The 23,330-nt window shown below is 43.0% G+C and overlaps 1 protein-coding gene across 3 annotated transcripts in view; it reads right to left on the minus strand.

Annotated features, from left to right (window-relative positions):
- Nucleotides 1-9,617: 9,617 nt before the first annotated feature.
- The window catches only part of PALS2 (protein associated with LIN7 2, MAGUK p55 family member), an 86,252-nt gene continuing 72,539 nt past the window's right edge, over nucleotides 9,618-23,330 (minus strand). For all 3 annotated transcript variants that reach the window (XM_066585620.1, XM_066585619.1, XM_066585621.1), the window contains one exon: nucleotides 9,618-10,158. In XM_066585620.1, coding sequence (XP_066441717.1) covers nucleotides 9,982-10,158 — 177 coding nt within the window. In that variant the 3' untranslated portion in view covers nucleotides 9,618-9,981. The remainder of the gene's footprint in view (nucleotides 10,159-23,330) is intronic.

Raw genomic sequence — 23,330 nt, forward strand, 5'->3', positions numbered from 1 at the left:
CAATATGTAGTGGTTGGTACTTAACAGAAGTGGAAAGAGAACTGGTAAACCAGCAATAGAGTCACGGGTCCTGAAGGCTCTTTAATGTGCCTAATACTTGGAGGTCCCATGTTTCAGCTTACAAGACTTTTAGGGGGTTTTGTACTGACATTTATCTTCTAGCTTACAGGATAGAAGATAAATGTCTTATTACTGGGGTCCAACTGCTGGGACCCCCAATAATCCAGACATCTACACACACTGAGTTCCACATCTAATTATGAGGGGGTGCTCATAAGTCTTTGGCTTTACCCAGAAAGTTTTTTTCCTCCCTGCTTTAAAAAAAAACCCATGACATCTTTACTTTTCTGTTGACATAGCCATCTGAGGGCTTGCTTTTTTTGTTGCACGACATATATAGTACCATTTTGCACCGAAAAACTTTAAAAAACTTCTAAGTGGGGTGAAATGTGGAGAAAATGAATCAATGTCTTTTTTTTTGGAGAGGGGTGTCTTGTCTTTATGGCGTGCATAGTGCAGCAAAAATGAAAACTATTCTGTGGATCAATATGATTATAAGGATATGAAAGTTATATTTTTTAATTGTACTACTTCTATGTTTTTATTGCTTTCTTTCGCCATCTTCGTAGCCTCATAACTAGAGATGAGCGAGCGTACTCGGAAAAGCACTACTCGCTCGAGTAATGTGCTTTATCAGAGTATCACTGTGCTCGTCCCTGAAGATTCGGGTGCCGCTGCGGCTGAGAGGTGAGTCGCAGCGGGGAGCAGGGGAGAGCGGGCGGGAGAGAGGGAGAGAAAGATCTCCCCTCCGTTCCTCCCCGCTCTCCCCTGCAGCTCCCCGCTCCCCCCTGCAGCTCCCCGCTCCGTGCCGGCACCCGAATCTTCAGGGACGAGCACAGCGATACTCGGATAAAGCAAATTACTAGAGCGAGTAGTGCTTTTCCGAGTACGTACGCTCGCTCATCTCTACTCATAACCTTTTTTTCCATCAATTGGGTTGTGAGAAGTATTTTGAGGGACAACCTATAGTTTCTATTGACACCATTTTGGAATATCTACCACATTTTGATTGTTTTTTATTTTCTTAGAGATGGGATGACCAGAAAAAGCACAATTTTGGCATTGTGTATTTTTCTTCTGACAGTGTTTACCGTGTGGAAAAAAATGTATTATTTTAACGCACTGAACTTTTACAGACACCTTCGCTGATTAAGCTCCTTTATAAAACATAACTTTTACTAATGTAGATGTTAAAAATGAGAAGGCTTCAAAAACAAACAACATAAATCGCAATCTGGTGTGGCAGGTATCTTAGTCATCTAGATTTCATGAACCATGGGATTTACCATCATATGGTTTAAATCAATTAACCAACATTTTGGGACTTATGTGGTATATGTTTTTTTGAAGCCTATGACCAACTCTATGGAACGGATTAGGAGGTTCTGTCGGGTAGCGTACCGGGTTGGGGTACCAGCGCATCCCAATCTTCTGCAGAACCAATATATTGTGCCTACCTACACCGTATCCAAGCAGCACGGCTTGTCTATTACAGGATAAAGGTACAAACCCAGTATGGATTAGTACCAATGCCAGAGTATTAGGACGGATGTAAATGGCTCATATGGCTTTATGGCTCAACGCAGTTTTGTCCCGGAAGCGACTCATCAGGAGCTGTTCAAATGATGAACCAAAATGTATCATGTGGTTAATGACATATTTATATGCTCAAGAAAGGGTTTTGGCTAGAGATGAGCGAGCACCCAAATGCTCAGGTCCCTGTTATTTGAGTCGAGCTTTTCGTAAAATTCGAGAGCTCTACTCGAGTAACGAACCCCATTGACTACAATGGGAGACTCGAGCATTTTTGTATGTGGGACATCGGGTGCCGAGTTTTTTTTTCTCTCTCTCTCTCTCTCTATGCCCTGACCAGTAGCAATGCAGGGTGAGGATACTCACTGCACTTTTGGGTAGAGCGCAGTATTCCTAGGTGAGAGGAAGCTTTTGTGCGGGCCCGATTCCACTGTGTGCCCGCAGCTGATTCAGAGTCACCATCCGCACCAATGCTGCAGTTTTTGATGCAGAAATGCTGTTTATTTAGCCACAGAATTTCTTGCTGCAGAAATCCATGCCGTTTCCGCCACATGTGAACACTCCCTAAAATAGATCGCATTGCTGCTACTGTAACTAATGGAGGTCAATGTGAATAAGATTTTCAAAATCTAGTTCTCATGCTGCGGGGAAATTCATGCTGAAATTCACAAGTAGCGAAGTTTAAATCGGCAGCATGTTAATTAGCTGCAAAGGCCTTGTGCTGCAGCTTCCACCTCTTCAAATAAGTGAATTAAACAACAAAATCTGCACAAAAGTGGTGCTGATTTTGAACTGCAGACTGTCCAATGCAGACACTTCACAGTCATTTCCGTCCTGGGTGGACATGCCCTAACCAATATTCTGATGGCTACATGATATGCCTCTGCTAACCATGCTATGAAATAATTGGTGAGGCAGAGAAGAGGCATTGATGAATACATGGAGTTATCACTGCTGTGAGAATTGTTTGCAGGTTTTTTTTCTCCTTGTATCGGCAATCTCTTTATAATATATGGTGCATGGTATAAAAAGTCTAGATTTACTTAAAACCATTAATGTCACAGTTTGTGATGTCACTATATTGCCTAAGTTTAATTAGACACGGCGACTATGTTCACTTTGTCTCTTACCCTTGCGTTTGGCATATGTAGGTATAGAGTTCTATAAACCTAACACATACCAAAAGAGAATCAACTTCCTGTATAAGGATATTAAAGGGGTTGTCTCGCGGCAGCAAGTGGGGTTATACACTTCTGTACGGCCATATTAATGCACTTTGTAATATACATCGTGCATTAAATATGAGCCATACAGAAGTTATTCACTTACCTGCTCCGTTGCTGGCGTCCCCGTCTCCATGGATCCGTCTAATTCTGATGTCTTCTTGCTTTTTTAGATGCGCTTGCGCTGTGCGGCCTTCTCCCCTTTTCCTAGGTCCAGGCTCCGCCCCCTTCTACACGTCATTGTGTAGCTCCGCCCCGTCACATGTGCCGATTCCAGCCTCCTGATTGGCTGGAATCGGCACACGTGACGGGGCGGAGCTACGCGATGACGCGTAGAAGGGGCGGGGCCAGAACGCCACTGCTGCCGGACCGAGCCGAAGGAAAAAGACCCATCTGCGCAAGCGCGTCTAATCGGGCGATTTGACGCTGAAATTAGACGGCACCATGGCGACGGGGAAGCCAGCAACGGAGCAGGTAAGTGAATAACTTCTGTATGGCTCATATTTAATGCACGATGTATATTACAAAGTGCATTAATATGGCCATATAGAAGTGCATAACCCCACTTGCTGCCGCGGGACAACCCCTTTAAATTGCCTTATTACAGTCAGAGCTCTCAAGTGGAACTGACTGACAAACAGCTGTTCATACGGTTTTGCTTCTGCTAGCTTTTTCTTATATCCTGCAGCACTTCTCAGCAACTGTACAGTGTCTTACCAGTACTATGTTAAGCTTGTGAGCAGAACAACTCAGTACAAGATGAATCTAGACTAAAAGGTGCTAACAGGATCTTGAAAATGCACTAAAAAATATATATATATCTCCCCCATCAGTTGTCAGAATCAAATGAAACTTTCTCTGTGTGATTGTAACCTTGATATAAGTAAGTGATTACAACATCAGAGCAAAAGGAGAATTTATTGTGGAAAAGTAAACACCTGAAGGGAGGCTCTAGTACTCTGTTGTACTTCCTCTATCTTGGATACAAGATGTGATACGGGCGGGCATGGAGGCTCTAGTACTCTGTTGTACTTCCTCTATCTTGGATACAAGATGTGATACGGGCGGGCATGGAGGCTCTAGTACTCTGTTGTACTTCCTCTATCTTGGATACAAGATGTGATACGGGCGGGCATGGAGGCTCTAGTACCCTGCTGTATTACCTCTAGCTTGGATACAAGGTGTGATATGGGTGGGCATGGAGTCTCTAGTTCCCTATTAGGCCGTCTCTAGCAGGGATACAAGATGTGATATGGGTGGACATGGAGGCTCTAGTTCCCTGGTTGAGCAGTCTCTAGCTTGGATACGAGATGTGAAATGGGTAAGCATAGAGGCTCTAGTACCCTGTGGTACTGCCTCTAGAGTAGATACAAGCTGTGATACTGGCACGCATGTGCCGCTCTACAGCAAAGGCATGATTGAGGCACTTAACTCTTGGTTTTCAGACACAAACACAGCTGTCATCAGTGCCCAAACTCAACATGCACTAGCTCCCCTTAAGACAACTCAATTCCACACCTTAGCAATCCAGTTGCATTGTCAACAACACTGCCAATGGAGGTGCCGGTGGGTGTCAAAGGCAGTACATGTAATGGGCGCTGTGAGATGAAATCTCCTTCACCCAAGCTCCTGTGAATGGTTTCGATAAGACACAGGGGTTTGTATCACTGATGGCACCTGTCTCTGAATGGTTGACAACAAAACTGCGGCTCCACATGCTTTTTGGCTGATCAGCCACTCTTCTGTCGAGGGTCATCCTGAGTCTGGTCATGCCTTGCATACGTGCCCTTATGCATCCACTGATCCTAACACCTCTTAATAGCCTCGGCAGACTGGCCCGGCTGGTGGGCAAATATCTGATATGACCATCCCGCTTCTTGCATTTCAATAATGCGCCCCCTCTCCAACTCTTATGCAAATGATAAGATTTTGCCAACTTAATATCTGCCTGAAATGCAACTGCATGCCGAGTTTTTCAGCAAAACGTTATCGGTCAACTTATACTTCGGTTCTACAAGTGGTAATATTAGATGAATTCCCCAAGACAACTATTAGCCGTACACATATCAGATTGGTTTACTATTGGGGCAAAAAAGGGGTCTACAGTTGGCATATAGACCGCATGCGTCATCAGCGGTGCCATGCATCATCAAGAAAAAATTAAAAGATATGTCACCGATTAAGTACAAAAGATTTTCCTGTTTAACAATTGACAGCATTAAAGAATGTAGGTTAGAAAATTGTACCCATGAGCAGAACAGTTGGGAGGCATTAGGAGGATAAGGCAGTTTTGAAAGCTATGTTTCAAAGGGTGGTTTGTGGTATTAAACATACAGTGGCACAGAGGCTCATAGGTGATGGGGTAGCAGCCTGTGGAGCTGTGACTAAGTCCAGAGGCCATGTTCATAGGGAAGGAAGGATCTTAAGACTTCTAAATTGGAATATCTAAAAAGATCCTTTGATCCTCATGTGTTGGATCTCTAGCCAAGTTGTTCTACTAAAGCAACGTGGATAGTGCTGGCGTTTATGAATTTGCATGTCCAAAACTGGATAGTCGATGGACTTTTGTTCAGTCTGGCTAGAAGTCCAGCCTATTGAATAGAGCAGGTGCGTTGTATGGAGGTGAAACCAACTGGCCGTTACAATTTTGAAAGGGTTTGACTGAAGGACTCAATGACTAACAAATCTGAATGCAGTCGCTCATGTATTAACACTTTGTGCAGAAACTTAACAGGGAAAGGGCAGTTAAAGCTCCTGCTGTGCATCTCAGAGAAGGGATAAAAATCAGAGCCCTTTAATTTAAGGTGATTTTGATAGTTATTCTTTTATATTTAAAATTGGTAAGAATTTGATTCCACAAAACTGAAGCAAAAAGTTTTCAGCAATTTAATTAACCAATAATGTACCAAAAAAAAACCCTCTTCCTTGTGCCACAATTTCAATGTTATAGGTCGCTTTAAATAAAAACACAGGGTGCATGAGTTAACAGTGTTTCATTGATTGAATGAATTCACCCACGATTTTATTAACCCTTTGCAATCCAATTTTGGATTTAGGGTTTCCTAGGGTGCTTTCTCTTTCTACCATTATACAATGGTGCCATCTGCTGGCTAGAGCCAGTACTGCGGTATGGAACATTCTGGAGAGGCCCCCCAACAACAGAGCGGCCAGTAATATACAGTAATACCACCCTACCGGACATCTTCCAACATCAGAGCTGTACAGCCTTCAATCAGAATGTCTTCAGAGGTCAGACAGTGGATTGGTAAGGGTTAAAGTGACGTATGACCATCGTAATTTTCTTGTACTACAAAAGTTATTTTTTTACCTATTAGTGCATTATTGATCGCCTTAAATAAAATCCTATATTGTTCATCATATTTTATTTCATTAGCCTGCTGCAATGCTCAGGTGTCATTTCTCCAATTTGCTGTGCATTTAGCAAATGAAAAGTGTTGGCATCCTCCAGCATGTTTTGAGTAAATTTGCACAATGTGAACAGCCGCCATACAGGTCTTGCTGCTGGCTGTTTGGAAACTGGAGTTCTCTTAGTTGGTGGCAGTTGCATCATCACCAAACAAGCAGCTTTAGATCACTTTGATTTGTGACTTATGCATGATTGTTCTTCAACGGTCTATCATCTGGTAAGACATCATAGTTTATCATAATTGAGGAAATATCAATGACTGCCACTTGTTGTTGCATGACTTCTAAGTAGTTTCCGATTAGTGTTGACATATCAGTTACTCAGCCAATCCTTTGGGGCAGGCAGCTTCAAGGGTGAAATGAATTGTTGACGCATGTACTGGATGTCCGGCAACTTCTCTCAAACATGTTTGCACAGTATTCTGTACCTTGACTAGTTTCATCAAATTTAGCACTTTGTAGCATAGCTGAGGTTTATGGGTGTTGAAGAATAGCAGTTTTCATGCGCTGTTACATAAGTTGAGACCACATGGTACTTCAATCAGGGTTTCAGTATTTTCAAAAATTACTGAAATATTGTATTGTCATCAATGTAGAATTTAAAAAGGATTGGTTTAGCAGAATTGGGAGAAGGAAAAAAAAAAAGGTGCAAGATCTGACCCAAACAGAGAGGAAAATCTAAAGAAACGTTTGAAAGAGTCTTATCCAAGGAGAAAACCGTTTTTTTAGAACGCTTGTTATTTTACACTTAAGTTATAGCTACTCATTAAACTGCAATCTGGTAATTCAGTTGATTAATTCCATGGATTTTTCTAAAGGCAGCTCTTTTCATGCAAGCGGCTGCTTCCCTGTAAATTTTTGTTATAGTTCAAACAGCTAAGATTCTGATTTGCACTGCAAAAGCGGTATATTTCAGTATTAATAAGTCCACTTCAATACTGAGCTAATAATGCATTTTAACTTCTTAAATAAAAGGCAAAGAGAACTAGGAACAAAAACTGAAGCTTAGAATATTGCATTAGTTTATTTTTATAGAATGTATTCTTATTTCAAGTCTCTTATCAATAAAAAAAACAAAAAACACAAATCTTAAATATCTGAAATCATACCTCAAATGCAGACCATCAGCTGCCCACATTTATTCTTACTCAACCAGGTGAACAGTTCCTATATTTATAGAGAATATTTATAGTAAGCTTACCTGCTTTGGTGTCAGGAAAAAAAAGTATTGTTTTCAATAAGGGGAGTTAAAAAAAATTGCCTAAAGTTACTAGAACTTGGATATTACTACAGAATGAATACTACAATGTAATAATTCGAGTCCATGACGCAGCAGCATATAGTGTGAGAACTTTCTGTTGCAAACTTTGTATATAATTGAATTTATGGACACTGGTAAATGAAGATTTATTGGGTAATATCCCATTACATACACAGCAAGATTTTATTAATGTAGCTGCCTTTTTTTTCATGAAGTGTAACTGAAAAACACCCAAACAGATGGGTATGCCCATTTTTTTCAAAAACGCATACATCAATGAAAAGAATACATACAAAACAAAGTACGGCTGAGAAGAGATCACCACCACCCACAGACAGAGCACAGACGACATTACAGCACCTTTTAATACAATGGCAGAATTCTAAACAAATTAAAATTAGCACAATTTTGGTTTCACACAAGTGGGAAGCGAATACTGAATTAACCGGATGAAAACAATGGTTTAGGTTTTCAATAAATAAGACTGACTGTTCCTCTATAAGGTGAATACAATGCTTTTGGCTAGAAATCTAGACTTGGCTTGAACTATAAAACCTTGGTCCCAACCGCACCAAAGCTGCTCGTTGGTAAGTGAAAGAATGTTCCAGGTCACCAGTGCAATTATTGCTAACTTTTTACCGAAGGACCATAATAGGATATGGATGGAAACCTTAATGATTTGCATCAAGATGTAAAAAGATGTGACAAGTAGATCTGTACCTAGTTACTTATTGGAAATGGAAATTCTAATAACGAACCCAAAATGGATTTCTACATTGAGGCGTATTTACTAATATTGTCTGCATGATAAAACTCAAATTTTAAGACTAACTAGTATAAAAGAGTACCTATTAGCTGGTTCGTTTTACACCAAAAATTGCACCAAAGTTTTGGTGCACTTCGTGGCAATTTGGCACAATTTCTGGTGCCATTTAGGCCAAACCCCCTTATCGGGAAAGGCAGAAAATCGGTCTGAAAGCGTCTAGACATATGAATGGTGGCGTAAGCATGTAAGACAGTTTTCTGCCATGATTTGCGCCAGAAAACTCGTATTTTGAATAGTATACATTCCCATTGTATCTACTTATTATGTTCCTTAAATCTGGTCAAGCTTTCTGTCAAAAATACATTTTTGTGGCATTCCCCGTTTTAGGTTCATTCACACAGCAGGCAAACGTCTAGGTATACTCACCTCAAGTGGTTTCTCTTTACTGTAAAATTTTGGGTACTTGTTCCACAAATAGAAACAGAATCCACGCAATGGGTTTTAGTGGAAAACAAGTTACCCTTCTGTGGAAATCTAACACATCAGAGACCGGTAAACAGTTAAAAAGTGCCAAGACTACAGTATGTGAATATTCTTCAGGTGAAATGTCAAATGCCATATAGGTGTTCAGCAATATTAGATCACTGTAATATTTCCAGTCATGTTGTGACCACTGGTGTCCCAAACACTATGAAGCAGTTTCTGTATGTAAAGTTTAGAGAGTTTAGCTAAAATATGACTGTTGGACCTCAACCACAGAGAACAGGTCTCAGCTGTGGTAAAGACAGAGTTGCGTTCACACGTACCCATCATGAAGACCGGGACACCATTTCTGAGAATGTAGTGCATCGATTTTCAAGAAACTATAGCAACAACTCTAACAAGATGCCCTCGTCTTATGGGGAAAGGTCAGAGTGCAATTTCAGAAGTATTTGCTAAGCTTACAGTATGGCTGCCTCTACAGTATGCCATGTCCATTATGGAGGGTTACGTGGAAAACTTATGTACAGATATGGACTTGCTATCCCCTTCCTGGTAGGATTACAGGCATACTAATCCCTAACTGCATACTACTTAACCCTTGTTTGGTACCATGGGGTCTATTTGACCCAGACTTTGTTCTTTGCAGCCCTGCACTTTGAAACCGGTATCACATGAGGGTTCATAAAAAAAGAAAGTTGGTATTGCAGTCTGCTTGCCCCAGCACATCGTAGATCCGGCACAAATACTACTTTTGGACTCGCGATGAGTTACAGTGCTTTTCCATTTCTTCTCAGAGAAAGTGTTTTCCTAAACATACAAATTCATTTTAATCCACTTGTGTATCAAACATCATAGACTTACAAAATTATTTCAAGTATCCTTTATATAATCACAGTGAAAATGTAAGACCAAATGTTACTGACAAACTTTCTTGGATGAAAAGGCATTATGTACCACATGGAAAAAAGAAAACAAAATGCTTCAACGCATTTCCTTCATGTATTGTGAATAGAAAGATCTTTAAAAAGTTATAAAAATTAAAATAAATTACATATTTAAGTACACTTTCCCTTCAAAGTGTTATATAAAAATTCAGAACAGTGTACGATCCCCTTTAAATCCTTACAAGGGAACAGACGCCACCAGTCGAAGGTCTCCGCTCCGTCTCTGAGCTCCGTCAGTTTAGTGTCTTTAATATTGGTTAATAAAATCTGAACTTTAGAAAACAGTCAGTAAACCCAGCTGATCGGGACCCACTGCGACTCCGCTCTCAACTTCTCCACCGCCGCCTGGAGCTTCTCAAAGGCTTTGTCCAAGTTATCATTAACGATAGTTAGGTCAAAGTAATGGTTGTAGGCTCTCATAACCCGGGCGCTCTCGTCAACCGTCTTCTTCAGATCGGTGTCCTAAAATGAAGAATACAAAGAACCGTTTCAGAAGTCTTTTCATGTTGGCTCTGCCGCACACTTGACATTCGACGGCTGAGGACACACCACCGTATTTTGGTTACATTTGTGCATTCGTAATACTGACATGTTTCTGATGCTCGGAATGTAGTTCCCAGATAGCTGCAGAGTAATATAATGCTCAGATTTCATGTCAGGACACCCGCGGTCCCATCAGGACATACATCCCTATTACATACGCAGAAACACAGTGGTTTGTGAACAGCCTAAGCCAAGCATGGTACTACGCATCGCTTTCCTCAAACCCACAGGAGGTAAAACTACTTTACAATGAAACAGACATGACTACATAAGAAGTGCATCAGTAGTGCTACATGTTATGAAGCAGGTTTTGAGTTACAATCAGGGTTACATTACAATGTATTTTGATGGGGTGATAAAGAGTGAGGTATTTAAAATTCCATTGACTTTTTTTCTGAAAGTTTTCAGGGTGTTTCTAAAGGTCCTTTTACACATAATTATTGCTTAAAAAAAATTAGTAATTCAAACAAGCAAAAATGAACACTAATAGTTCTGTGTAAACGCAGACAATGATTGGACGAAGGATAAATACAGAATACCCAATCAAACATAAAATAGGTTTTATCAATGGTTTTGAGATTCAAAAAAGAAAAACAAAATGTAACCAGTTAACCACTCAGGAGATTTCTAGAGCTTCCGTTCCAAAAGACACTCACTCTTCGGATCAGTTGTCGCTAGATCCCCCTACCTGCGCACCTAGAAGCAGTTGTTTTTCTGCCAAACTCAGCACACAATTACATCTCAGTCAGATATCAAAAGGATTAGATGAATGGTCTTGCCACCTGAGGCCCTAAAAGTGTGCCTTTTTATTCCACTACACATGCCTTCACAATACAATTGAAAAGATTTCACTTGGTTAACAGTTTGAGAGGGGGCACATATATTTGAATGCAAAAAACTGGATGGTCTTAATTGACGAACTGGTAAGATTGGCTCAGATGGCGAGCAGACTGATAGGAGGTGTTGGGACCAATGGATAAGTGAAGGCATACATACAAGGTGACTGGGCTTAGGATGCCCTCATCAGACCACCAGTAGAGGATGGTCTGTTCATTCATCAAGCACAAACTCCAAACTTTTTCCATTGTCTGCCATCCAGGGACAGATTTTCCCCATCATTACAGGCCCTTGTGTCTGTCGGAACCATTTCCAGGCAGTTGGCCTCACAGTGCCCATGAGGTGTACTGCCTTTGTTGCAAATGAAGGAGACTGTCGGTGTCGTGAACGACAAAACTGGACTGCTACGTAGTGGAACAATGTTGCCTTCAGCAATTAATCCAGGTTTCCTTTGGGCATAGACAACGGCCATGTTTGTGTCTGGAGACCTCGGGGTGAGCACCTCAATTTTGGCCTTTGCTGTGGAGCTGCGCACTGCCCCAACTGCTGGTGTGCAGCAGGATAATGCTTGACCGAACATTGCAAGGGTGTCGCAGGAATGCCTCCCCAATTTCCGTGGCCTGTTGGGCGACCAGATTTTAAATTGCCAAACCATGCAATGGATGCAAACTTTGATAGTCTACAAGTTGGCATGATCTTGAGGCTCAATTACAGCAAACATGGACAGAGATGCTGCAGGATACCGTACGGAACCTGAATGACATGTCCGCCCATATCACATCTTGCACCCAAGCTAGAGGCGGCCCAACAGGGTACTAGAGCCTCCATGCCCACCCGTATCACATCTTGCACCCAAGCTAGAGGCGGCCCAACAGGGTACTAGAGCCTCCATGCCCACCCGTATCACATCTTGCACCCAAGCTAGAGGCGGCCCAACAGGATACTAGAGCCTCCATGCCCATCCGTATCACATCTTGCACCCAAGCTAGAGGTGGCCCAACAGGGTACTAGAGCCTCCATGCCCACCCGTATCACATCTTGTAGCCAATCTAGAGGTGGCCCAACGGTACTAGAGCTCCCATGCCTGCCCCTATCACATCTTGTATCCAAGCTAGAGGTGGTACAACAGGGTACTAGAGCCTCTATGCATGCCATATCACATCTTGTATCCAAGGTACAGGCGGTACAACAGGATACTAGAGCCTCCATGTCCACCTGTATCACATCTTGCATCCAAGGTACAGGCAGTACAACAGGGTACTAGAGCAATAAACGATCCTTTTGCTCTGATATTGTAGTCACTTATATCAACGTTACAATCACACAGAGGAAGTTTCATTTGATTCGGTCTTCTTCTAGGGAGGGATTATTTTTGATAATGAGTGTATATGACATACGGCCACTGTCTATTGGGTATCATACTAATGGGCCATTTACACAGGACTATTATCACTATCGTGCAGTGTAAAAGCACAGAAATCGTTCACTATTCATTCACAGATTTTAAGCGGACTGAAAAGTCCGCTTAAAACCCACCGATGGATCTATGTGAAGCACTGAGCAGGGAGTGTCTTCACAGAAGGTGAAGCACTGGACAAGAAGCCCGCGATCCAGCGGCGAAGTTTTGCAGTGTAAATGCTATGCACATACACCAACAACCTTAGCGGTGACGTCAGCGCTCATGCAGTCATTTACCCAACTGTCAGCCCGTGTAAAATGGACATTAACTAAGGTTAAAAGTGTCCCTGCTGTGCACACAGGGTACATATGTCACTGTACTAACCCAATATAAAAGCTATTAATCGGTATCAAACATTTGTAGCATGTTAGTTGGGAACAACATACAATCACCACATCCTCACGCAGAGAGTTTCATAGTCTCACTGCTGTTACAGTAAAGAACCCTCTTCTATGTCAGTGTAGAAACCTTCTTTCATCTAGATGTAGAGGGCGCCCCCAGTCACAGTCCTGGGAATAACTAGATGATGGGAGAGATCTCTGTATTGTCCCCTGATATATTTATACATAGTTATTAGGTCACCCTTCAGTTGTCTTTTGATAACCTCTCTGGGTATTGTAGTCCGCCCATTCCAGTCTTTGTACCCGCTCAAGCTCTAATATGTGCTTCTTGAGTACCGGTGCCCAAAACTGTCCACAATATTCCATGTGTGGTCTGACCAGTGACTTGTAAAGAGGAAGAACAATGTTCTCGTCATGTGCCCCTAGACCTCTTTTGATGCACCCCATGACCCTTTTTGCCTTATCAGCAGCTGCCTGACAGTGGTTGCTTCAGTTAACTAAACCCCCCCCGAATCCTTCTCCGTGTCAGTGTTACCCAGTGATTTCCCATTTATTGTGTAATGGTGACCTGTATTTCCTCTGCCCATGTGCAGAACCTTACATGTATCAGTGGTAAACCTCATTCGCCACTCTACTGCCCTGATATTTTATGGCATAATCCCTCCAAAATGACTTTAATATATTAGAGAATTGATTTTTTTTTTAAACTCTTTAATACACAAGTGTCTCAGCAATTCAGAAATACTTATACCCCGAGGACAAAACAATTCTTACAAAAATCTTTTCCTCCACAAATTAAGGTGGTGTTCCCATATCATAAAGTGATAGCACATTCTAGCAATATGTCATCACTTTATGATCAATGGAGATCCAACCCTCACCAATCCACAGAATGACAGGGACACAGCTGCTGCAGCGCTGCATCCTCTAATTCCCCCTTGCACAGTAGTGCTCTCCGCTCTGTAGGGCTGCAGTTGGCCCTATTCTTCTAAAGCCAATGTTATCAACAGACAATAGGTTGTACATAAGTTCAATAGTTCCCTCTAAGGCCTCGCTCACACAGGCGGTTTTTTCTAAGCAGCATTTAGGGCTGCGCTAAACCCTGTACAAGGCTCCCATTCATTTCAATGGGCCTTCTCACACAAGGCCGTCTTCAACGCTGCGTTTTGACAGCATTGCATGTTCTATTTTTGGCCGTTTTCAGACCCCAATTGAAATGAATGGGCAGCGGTTTCAGCGCTGCCGAAAGCGTGGCACAACTTGGTACCGAGTTTTCGTCAGTGCTAAACCCCCTAAGCTACACTGCCCGAGTTGTCAAAAAAAAATAAAAAAGCAATACTCACCTTGCAGGTGATGTCGCTGTCCCCGTCGGCGCTCTCGGGAGTTGACAACTGGCAGAGGAACTTTTTCCCTGGCGACGGGGATTCGAAATCACCGCCTCCAACGAGGGATTGCCGATTAGCTGAGCACCACTGAGTGACAGCCTACTCAGTCAATCACAGCCAGTGCTGGATGTGTCCAATCACGGCCATTTATTCATTAAATGGCTGTGATTGGATGCATCCAGTGTTGGCTCTGATTGGCTCAGCCAACTGTCACTGAATGATGCGCAACCAATCAGAGCAATGGGCCAGCTTCACAAGGTCCTGACAGCGGCGCCGTTGACAGCGACTTCAGCAGCTAGGGGAGTATTGATTTTTTTTCCTTCTCATTAGTAGCCAAAACTCTGGCATAACACACGCCAGCGCTGCTGAAACTGGGTGGAATCTGCAGTAAGCGCAGCGTTGAAAAACGCAGAGTTTCTGCAAACGCCTGTGTGAGGGAGGCCTAAAGGTCCTTGTACACTGCCCCAGAAATCAATTAAGATTCTTGCATCCAGCTGGAATCTGACAGATTATCGTTTTTGTGTAAATTTATGCCCCGACTGAACAACGAATGAGAATTAGTTTACTCCTCATTCGTTGTTCAGTTTCTGCATGCAGAAAACTGGACGATGGATTGGCCCGTGTAAATAAGCAATCGTTCATCTACGAATGACTGCCGGCTTGCTGGGACGATCCCCGGCCAGCTCCGACTCCACTGACTGAGTGATGCTCGTTTCTACGTAAAAGCACAGGAATGATTATCACTGACACGATCTGCCAGGTATCTGTGCCCGACGGGTCGTCCCATGTAAAAGAGCCCTAAGAGGCAATAAGCTATACGACAGAAGCCCTGATGAAGACCAACAGTGTTCAGAACTTGACAGGCGGATAATTCTTACAGCAGCAAGGATGCGGTTAAAACAAATGAGAGCCAAATACATAATAGCAAATAAGAATATTGCCGAGCCAGCGAGAGTCGTAGCTGCAGATGATTCCTGGTATCAGAATATGGTTTCCAAAGTGTGTAATGTACGAGCTCTGAACACATCCTACATCAAGATTAGGGGGATTTATGCACAGAATGGCGTACAGAGAAGAAAGCCGCAGAATGCTTCACTGGCTCGGTTTAAAAAGACCCAACTGTGAAAACTAAATCCATGAGAAAGAAGAAACACGTTCCAATTTTAAATGCTCCAAAGGAGACAAATCTGACAAAACAACAAGCTGAACAAAACCTGGTGTGAGCGACCCCCCACCGCCACCCCACCCGCCGCACAGAGCGAGATCACAGATAGGAGATAGCAAGTGAAAGGAATTAAAAAAGAAAAACCACCAACAAGCAGGGATAAGAATCCAGGTGAATCATGGCAAATTAATGCACCCCCCCCCCCCCCCCAGTAGATCTGCCACCCACCAGCAAGTACAAGGTGCCGCCGTATGTTTAGGTCTGTATGGCATCAGCTTCATGGCGAATTCTGGAGTAACATTCCCACACTATACACAAGTAATACATTATGTAACCCTGCCTTCATGCCCAATCATGTGACCATTCCCCCTCCAGCTTCTACAATCCGGACTCTACACTCTGCACCATATAGAACTAGTAAACTATAAGTCTGGGCATTCTTCGCATACTTCCACTCTGTAGTGAACTACAAGTCCCAGCATGCCATGCAGCTACTTCCTGCGCAGTATGTTATGGCTGCAGAGACTGAAGGCAGCTTGTGGTGGTATCAGAGACACATTACCATCATTATACCGCCCCTCCACCTTCCTATTGTATAGTATTCGCAATATACCACACCCTCCACGTATATAGTATATTCGGGATTATCAGAACGGTGTCTCTTAAAGGCATGTGCACATGGCAGATTTATTGCTGTGGTAAATGTGCATTAAGCGGTGCAGATATTGATACACATTAAGCCCCTTCGATTAAGAAGGTGAAATCCACAATTAATCCAAACCAAGATCTGCGCCATTGTGCGCGAATTTGTAGCCGAAAATCCACAGCAAACGCTCCCCCTTTACTCATAGCCTGAAATGAAAACCACATCAGCCCCCGACATGTTCCGCCATAACACCCGCATCATCCGGGCAGGGGCTATATGATAGCCCCGTGTTATGGCGAAGCACGTCGGGAGGGAAAGGGGGTCGTTGATTAGGGTTTTAATTTGAGAGTTTTGATCGGCTTCATTTGGTCTATGCTGGTTCTTCAGCTTGAGACTTTAGGCCGATACCAATAATTGAGTTAATTTGGGAAGTGTAATTCGTTTATGCCACCAGGATGAGCTCCTCGTTACAATCTTCAGCTGACATTAAATACTTTGTTACAAGTTAATTTCTTTGTAAGCCAACTAAACCCCCCTTGGTGTTACACATTGTTGGGTAATGGGTCACTGGTTTGGGATCATTAATAAAAGTTATGTTTTAGGGCTCATGTCCACGGGCAAAATATGATTTAGGATCCGCAGCGGATTACCTGCACGCGGATCCGCACCCCATAGGGATGCATTGACCACCCGCGGGTAGATAAATACCCGCGGATCGTCAATAAAATGGATTTTAAAAAAAAATGGAGCATGAAAAAATCTGGACCATGCTCTATTTTCGTGCAGGTCTCCCGCGGGCTTCTAATGAAGCCGTCCGGATCCGCGGGAGACCTAAAATAGGAATTTAAAGCATTTACTCACCTGCAGCGGGCCGGGAAGCTCTTCTCTTCCTCACGGCCGCATCTCCCTTGCTTCGGCTCGGCGGATGTGCCCGGCGCATGCGCGCGGCACGTCGACGACGTGCCACCGGCGTCAGGAATTCATCCGCCGGCCGAAAAAGAAGATCCGGCCGTGAGGAAGAGCAGAGCTTCGCCGCCCGCTACGGATAGGTAAATTCTTATTTATTCGTATTTTCAGCGCTCATGTCCGCGGGGCAGGAGGGACCCGCTGCAGATTCTACATGTAGAATCCGTAGCGGGCCCGATTTTCCCCGTGGACATGAGGCCTAGATGGGATATTAATCCCTTAATGCCACAGGACACAAGTTTACCTTCTGGCAGGGTGGTAGTTAAAACAGGACACAAACCTACTTCCTGTGGAGAATGATAGCTCAGAAGTGAGCCCGCGCCATCCTGCAGCAGGAGCCAGATTGACTGACAGATGGCTTACCGCTGCACCAGCAGGGATCTGTGACAACACCAAACAATGCTGCTGACCCCTTACATGCCATGATCAATGTATATCGCAGCATGTAGAGGGTTCACAGAGGGTGCCAACTTACAGAAATTTGTGTAATTTATGCTGTATACTTTTAAGGCCATGCATGTTCCTCTGGGAAATATGCAAATGGAAGATAGAACAATACCTCCGCAGCGCCACCTATTGAAAGGCAGCATTCCTGTAAGTTGTCAGACTTTTTAAACAAGTCTTGCAACAGTCACTCTGTATGGTTTCTTGCTTTCCATTTGCATATATTTCCCAGAGGAGCATGGATGGCCTTAGAAGTCTCCTCACACCCCTTCTAGGTGCTCTCCTTAAGGGGAAACGATACCCTTCCTGACCTACATCTATAGGCCTCTTACTAGCCAAGCCAAAAGTGAAGATGAAAATCCCCCAAAAATTGTTGTGTCCTCCTGTATAATGAAATAACTGTGCATGCAAATTTGTAAAACTTGTCTACATGTAATTTTTTTAATGTGTAGCAAAGAGAAAAATTTCAGATTAAAAGCAAAAAAAAAAAAAAAAAAAAATCAGGTTTTTAGGGCCAGATCGCCCAGCTTTATTCTATAGCTACCCATAAACATAACTGTGAAAGTATTACTCAAACCAAAATTGCTAACGGATATACTGTGATGAGAACAACAACAGGGATCAGATGAGATTTTTTTTTGGCCATTATTAACCAGCATATAGCCTTATTTTCTGGGTGGGACAAACCATCAGTGCAAATGAGTGTACACTTTGTGGATAAAGGCCCTTTTAGACAAAGATTATTGCTCAAAATTTGCTCAAAAGCCGTCTTTTGATCGATGGCCTTAAAAGGGATTCACAGCGGGATACAGCTGATAACTACTGTTTCAGCTGTATTCCGCTCCCTGATGACAGGCTGGGTATGGAGAACAGAGCGGTCCAGCTGTGTTCTCCATACCCGTCATGGAGCGTGGGCTGTATAACAGTCGGGCGCTTCATGCAGAAAGCATCTGGATGCAGAAGACAAGCGGGCACCCCACTTGTCTTCTGCATCCTCCGCTCCGAGCGCTCGGCTGTATAACAGCTGGGCGCTCGGAGCGGGGAACAGCTGTATGCAGGACACAAGTGGGGACACCCCGCTTGTCTTCTGCATCCTCCGCTGGCAGTGCAAGGTGATCACTATTCTTGAGCGATCATCTTGCACTGTAAATGACACAACGATGATCACTCAAAAGTCGCTTGAGCAACATCTTTTGAGCCATCATCGTTGTGTCTAAATTGGCCTTAAAGCAGTTGTGGATGGTCAAACATCGGAGTATGAAAGAAGCGGTCTGTCAACTCTTGGCCTTCAATACCAGCTAATAGATTGTGGCTTTTAGAAGGCATTATGAACCTTCTGTGAGCGTCTCAGGGTATACTGGGTGCTGACATTGTGTAACACCTTGTGAGACATACAAATTGGACATTGCTGGTCTAATGTAAGTGAAGCTTAAGAATCTTCCACAATTTTTAAACCTTTTTGTCTAAAGGGAAGAAAATACAACTCGTCCTAAAATGTGCGCCATTTTTTGGGGTGCAAAGCACTGGTAAAAAGATTGCCAGCCAGGAAGTCGCATCAGGAAAAGGGTCCAACGTCTAGAGAGTTGCCTGGGTCTGTCTGGTCCAGCTTGCGAACAGTATCCATAAATCTGCCGCTGCGCCACCATTTTATTACCACTTTAGTATCCTACAAAAGCCAATCATTATAAAAAATGATTTAAAGCTGTAGAATCAAATCAGCCGGTAACGTCCACATTGACAAAGCAATGCTCAAAGCCGCCTAATTTGTGTTAAATTAGAAACCTTAATTAAATGTCTACTTGTTAATAGGCAACAAATTAACAATTATAGCAGCCAGCTCGTTTACACGTCCTCGTGAGCTTTATGACGCTTGTTCTCAATTACAATGTCTAAGCGCTTCTCAACAGTCTTTGGCCAGAAGAAGCGAGCTTAAGAAGAATACTAATGGGCACCGTGGGCATTGGGATGGTTGGTATGATCGGTGGGAACGTCCTGAAGAGTCTCCTGAGTGGCCAATATGTTGGCGCTGTCATGGGTTAGACTTCGGAAGAGAAAAACTTAACCCTTTCCTTATCCAGGTAAATGTACTATGAATATTACATGTATGCCACCATTACATCTGTGTGCTTGAAACAGGGCTTTCGTAACGGGCCACCTTCATCAGAGCTGTCCAAGAGTTCGTTCACAGCGGAAATTGGGAGGATTTTCTGTAGCTGAAAATTCAGGTCATTTCTGTGTCAAAATTAGAAAATTAAGTGGATTTTTGTGCTGCTTCATAGCTGATTTCACCTTTCCGATATAAGCTTTTTGGTTATTAACACCTTTTCAATAGAAGGACAGCACAGGCTGACAGCGGGGACAGGAGAGTATGAGCACCTTATTAGGTTGGTCACACCAGAGATCCATTTATACAAAGGACATTAATCTTTGACAATCCCTTTAAGGATATGGTCATGTGTAGCATCTATTGATACGGTATGGGGGTACATGACATTTTTTGATCACTTTTTATAACAAAGTAACAAAATTTGCTTACTATAAATCAGCTTTTTATAGTCGTGTCAAGAGGTTTATTTTTTTGGTTTTTATGTTAATGGGGATTGTTTTAAGTTTAATTTTATTTGATAGAATTAAAACTTTATTACTTTATTTTTTAGTCCCCATAGTGGACTTGAAGTGGTGATCATCTGATCGCTTGTATAATATACTGCAATACTTCCGTATTGCGCCCTGTCTTGGGCCATTAAAATGCCACTGTCAGATCGGACAAGAGCATCCATGGAATGATTATCATTCAAGTAAACAATCGTTCGGGGTAAACATGGCCAATTATTATTACAATGAATAATCATTTGTTTGCTATTCTTTTTAATATATTTATCAATGACCTGGGAGAAGGATTGTGCAGTAAAATAGCAATATTTACATAGTTTTGTGTCCTCTGCAAAGAAATTAACCCGAGAGATAATACAAGGAGATTGCAAGAGGATCAGGATAAATTGGGGGCAGAAGTGGAAAATGAGGTTTACCACTGATACATGTAAGGTTCTGCCCATGGGCAGAGGAAATGCATGACACCATTACACACTAAATGGGAAACCACTGGGGAACACTGACAAAAGGATTTGTGGATTTTAGTTAACTGTAAGCTTAAAGGGGTTGTCCCGCGGCAGCAAGTGGGTCTATACACTTCTGTATGGCCATATTAATGCACTTTGTAATGTACATTGTGCATTAATTATGAGCCATACAGAAGTTATCAAAAGTTATTTACTTACCTGTTCCGTTGCTGGCGTCCTCGTCTCCATGGTTGCCGTCTAATTTTCGCCGTCTAATGGCCAAATTAGACGCGCTTGCGCAGTCCGGGTCTTCTTATCTTCTCAATGGGGCTCCGTGTAGCTCCGCCCCGTCACGTGCCGATTCCAGCCAATCAGGAGGCTGGAATCGGCAATGGACCGCACAGAAGCCCTGCGGTCCACGGAGGGAGAAGATGCCGGCGGCCATCTTCACCGGGTAAGTAAGAAGTCACCGGAGCGCGGGGATTCAGGTAAGCGCTGTCCGGTGTTCTTTTTTAACCCCTGCATCGGGGTTGTCTCGCGCCGAACGGGGGGGGGGGTTTGAAAAAAAAACAAAAACCCGTTTCGGCGCGGGACAACCCCTTTAACAGGAGCAACCAGTATCAGGCAGCTGCTGCCAAGTGCCAAGGTAAATAGGATCATGGGGTGCATCAAAAGAGGTCTAGGGGCGCATGACAAGAACATTGTTCTTCCTCTTTACAAGTCACTGGTCAGACCACACATGGAATATTGTGGACAGTTTTGGAAACCGGTACTGAAGAAGGACATATCAGAGCTTGAGCAGTTTCAAAGGTGGACAACTAAAGTAATAAATGGAATGGGCGGACTACAATACCCAGAGAGGTTATCAAAATTGGGATTTACTTTAAAAAAAAAAAATTTGACAGCTGAGGGGCGACCTAATAACTATGTATAAATATATCAGGGAACAATACAGAGATCTCTCACATGATCTAGTTATACCCAGGACGATCACTGTAACAAGAAGGTGTCCTCTACGTCTAGAGGACAGACGGTTTCTACATCGACACAGAAGGGGATTCTTTACTGTAAGAGCAGTGACACTGTGGAACACTCTGCCTGAGGATGTGGTGATGGCGAATTCGATAAGAGTTCAAGAGGGGCCCGGACGCCTCTTGACTGATACAATATTATATGTTATAGTCACTAATTACTTCAGAAGGGTTGGTGATCCGGGGATTTTCTGATTGCCAGATTGGAGCAGATGGAATTTTTTCCCTTAGATGGGGAACATTGGCTTCTACCTCATTGTGTGTACATACTATGAAACTATGTTTTTGTCATTCCTTTTACACAGGCATACAAATCATTGCCAGTGGTTGCGTGAAAAGGCGATCAGTCATTTGCAAACCATTTCCAGGCAGTTTAAAGGGGAAAGGCTAAGGGCCAATTTGGGTTGCAGAGCTGCTCTGCAAGTTCCACCATTGAAGCTAGCCAACTCACTACCAAATTACAAAACAAGAAAGATACTCTTATCCATCTGTCCTTGCTTCTTTATAGGGGTATTCGTAAGATTCTGACAGACTACAAGCAATAAGGAAGTGATGGCATAATCTAGTTCTATACCCTAAGCTTTCCATCACTCAGTGATAGACATACTGTACTTATCTAGCAGATCTCCAGATAAATGCTGGTGGGGGTCACTTAGATGGCAGAGGACCAGATAGGGGATTTTGTGAAGCTGCAGCTACAGAAAATAGGTTTGCTACACCAAACCAGGAAGATGAGCAGGCAAGACTGTGAGAAGACAGAAATATTACACAAACCAACAGCTGCAATGTCACACTGCCCGACTAATGGTGCCAAGACCTTAAACTAGAGCTTTAATAGAAATAAATTGCTCATGCCACTTTCCTAATTTCTTGCAGAGGAGAGAGGGGAGACAGCGAGCCGGATGTCTCGTCAGCGTGCTCATTACATGCTGCCGCTGGCAGTAATAGCATTAGCGGAGTCTACTACTAACAGTATTTGTACAATAGATTGGCTCAGTCACTTCCTTGCTGATCCAAAAAGTATGTTAACAAATGTACAACCTTTCATTATACAAAGCAGCAGTATAACCCTTTAGGTCGGAGCTACACGGCGACTTTGGTGATGCGATCTTACAAGCGAGCAGTAATCCATTTCTATTGTGTTCTGAAGTACAAGTTGTCACAACCCGAAAATCACAGCAAAAGAAACAAAAAAAAACAATTCAACCGCATTGACTTCTATTATATTGTGAGATTGCAGGGCTACACTGCAATCTTTGGCCATGTGACAGTCACGGCCAAAGTTATTAGTCCTAGCTTAAATGAATGGGATCAAAACTGGGTGAAAAACCTAAAAACAAAATTCATATGATCTGAAATCTCATTTTTAATACGCTATATACTTAAGTGGGGCTTTATGAGATCAGGAAAGAAGTTGAATGAAAGAAAAGCAATTAAATTAGCTAACCATGGCCCTCCTCTCCAGTGGTTGCTTCCGGTCTTGGTTTACTTGGCTGTAGCGATGACATACCAATGTACCCAAAATAATAGAGAAGTACCAACGTACCAAAGTCACCACTGCAACCAATCACTGACTTAAACAGTCTCATGCTGTACAACTTGCGAAGTCAATGAATGGCTGCAGTGAAACCGTAGGGTAGACCAGCATGCCATCACTGCAGCAAAGTAAATAAAGACTGGTGGGGACCATCAGAGCAGGGGCGGACTCGTCAGCTGAGATGTGACTTTTTTTCTTGTTTTATAGCATTTCCGGTACTA

This window comes from Eleutherodactylus coqui, chromosome 12 (genome assembly GCF_035609145.1).
Source record: "Eleutherodactylus coqui strain aEleCoq1 chromosome 12, aEleCoq1.hap1, whole genome shotgun sequence".
Classification (NCBI taxonomy): domain Eukaryota; kingdom Metazoa; phylum Chordata; class Amphibia; order Anura; family Eleutherodactylidae; genus Eleutherodactylus; species Eleutherodactylus coqui.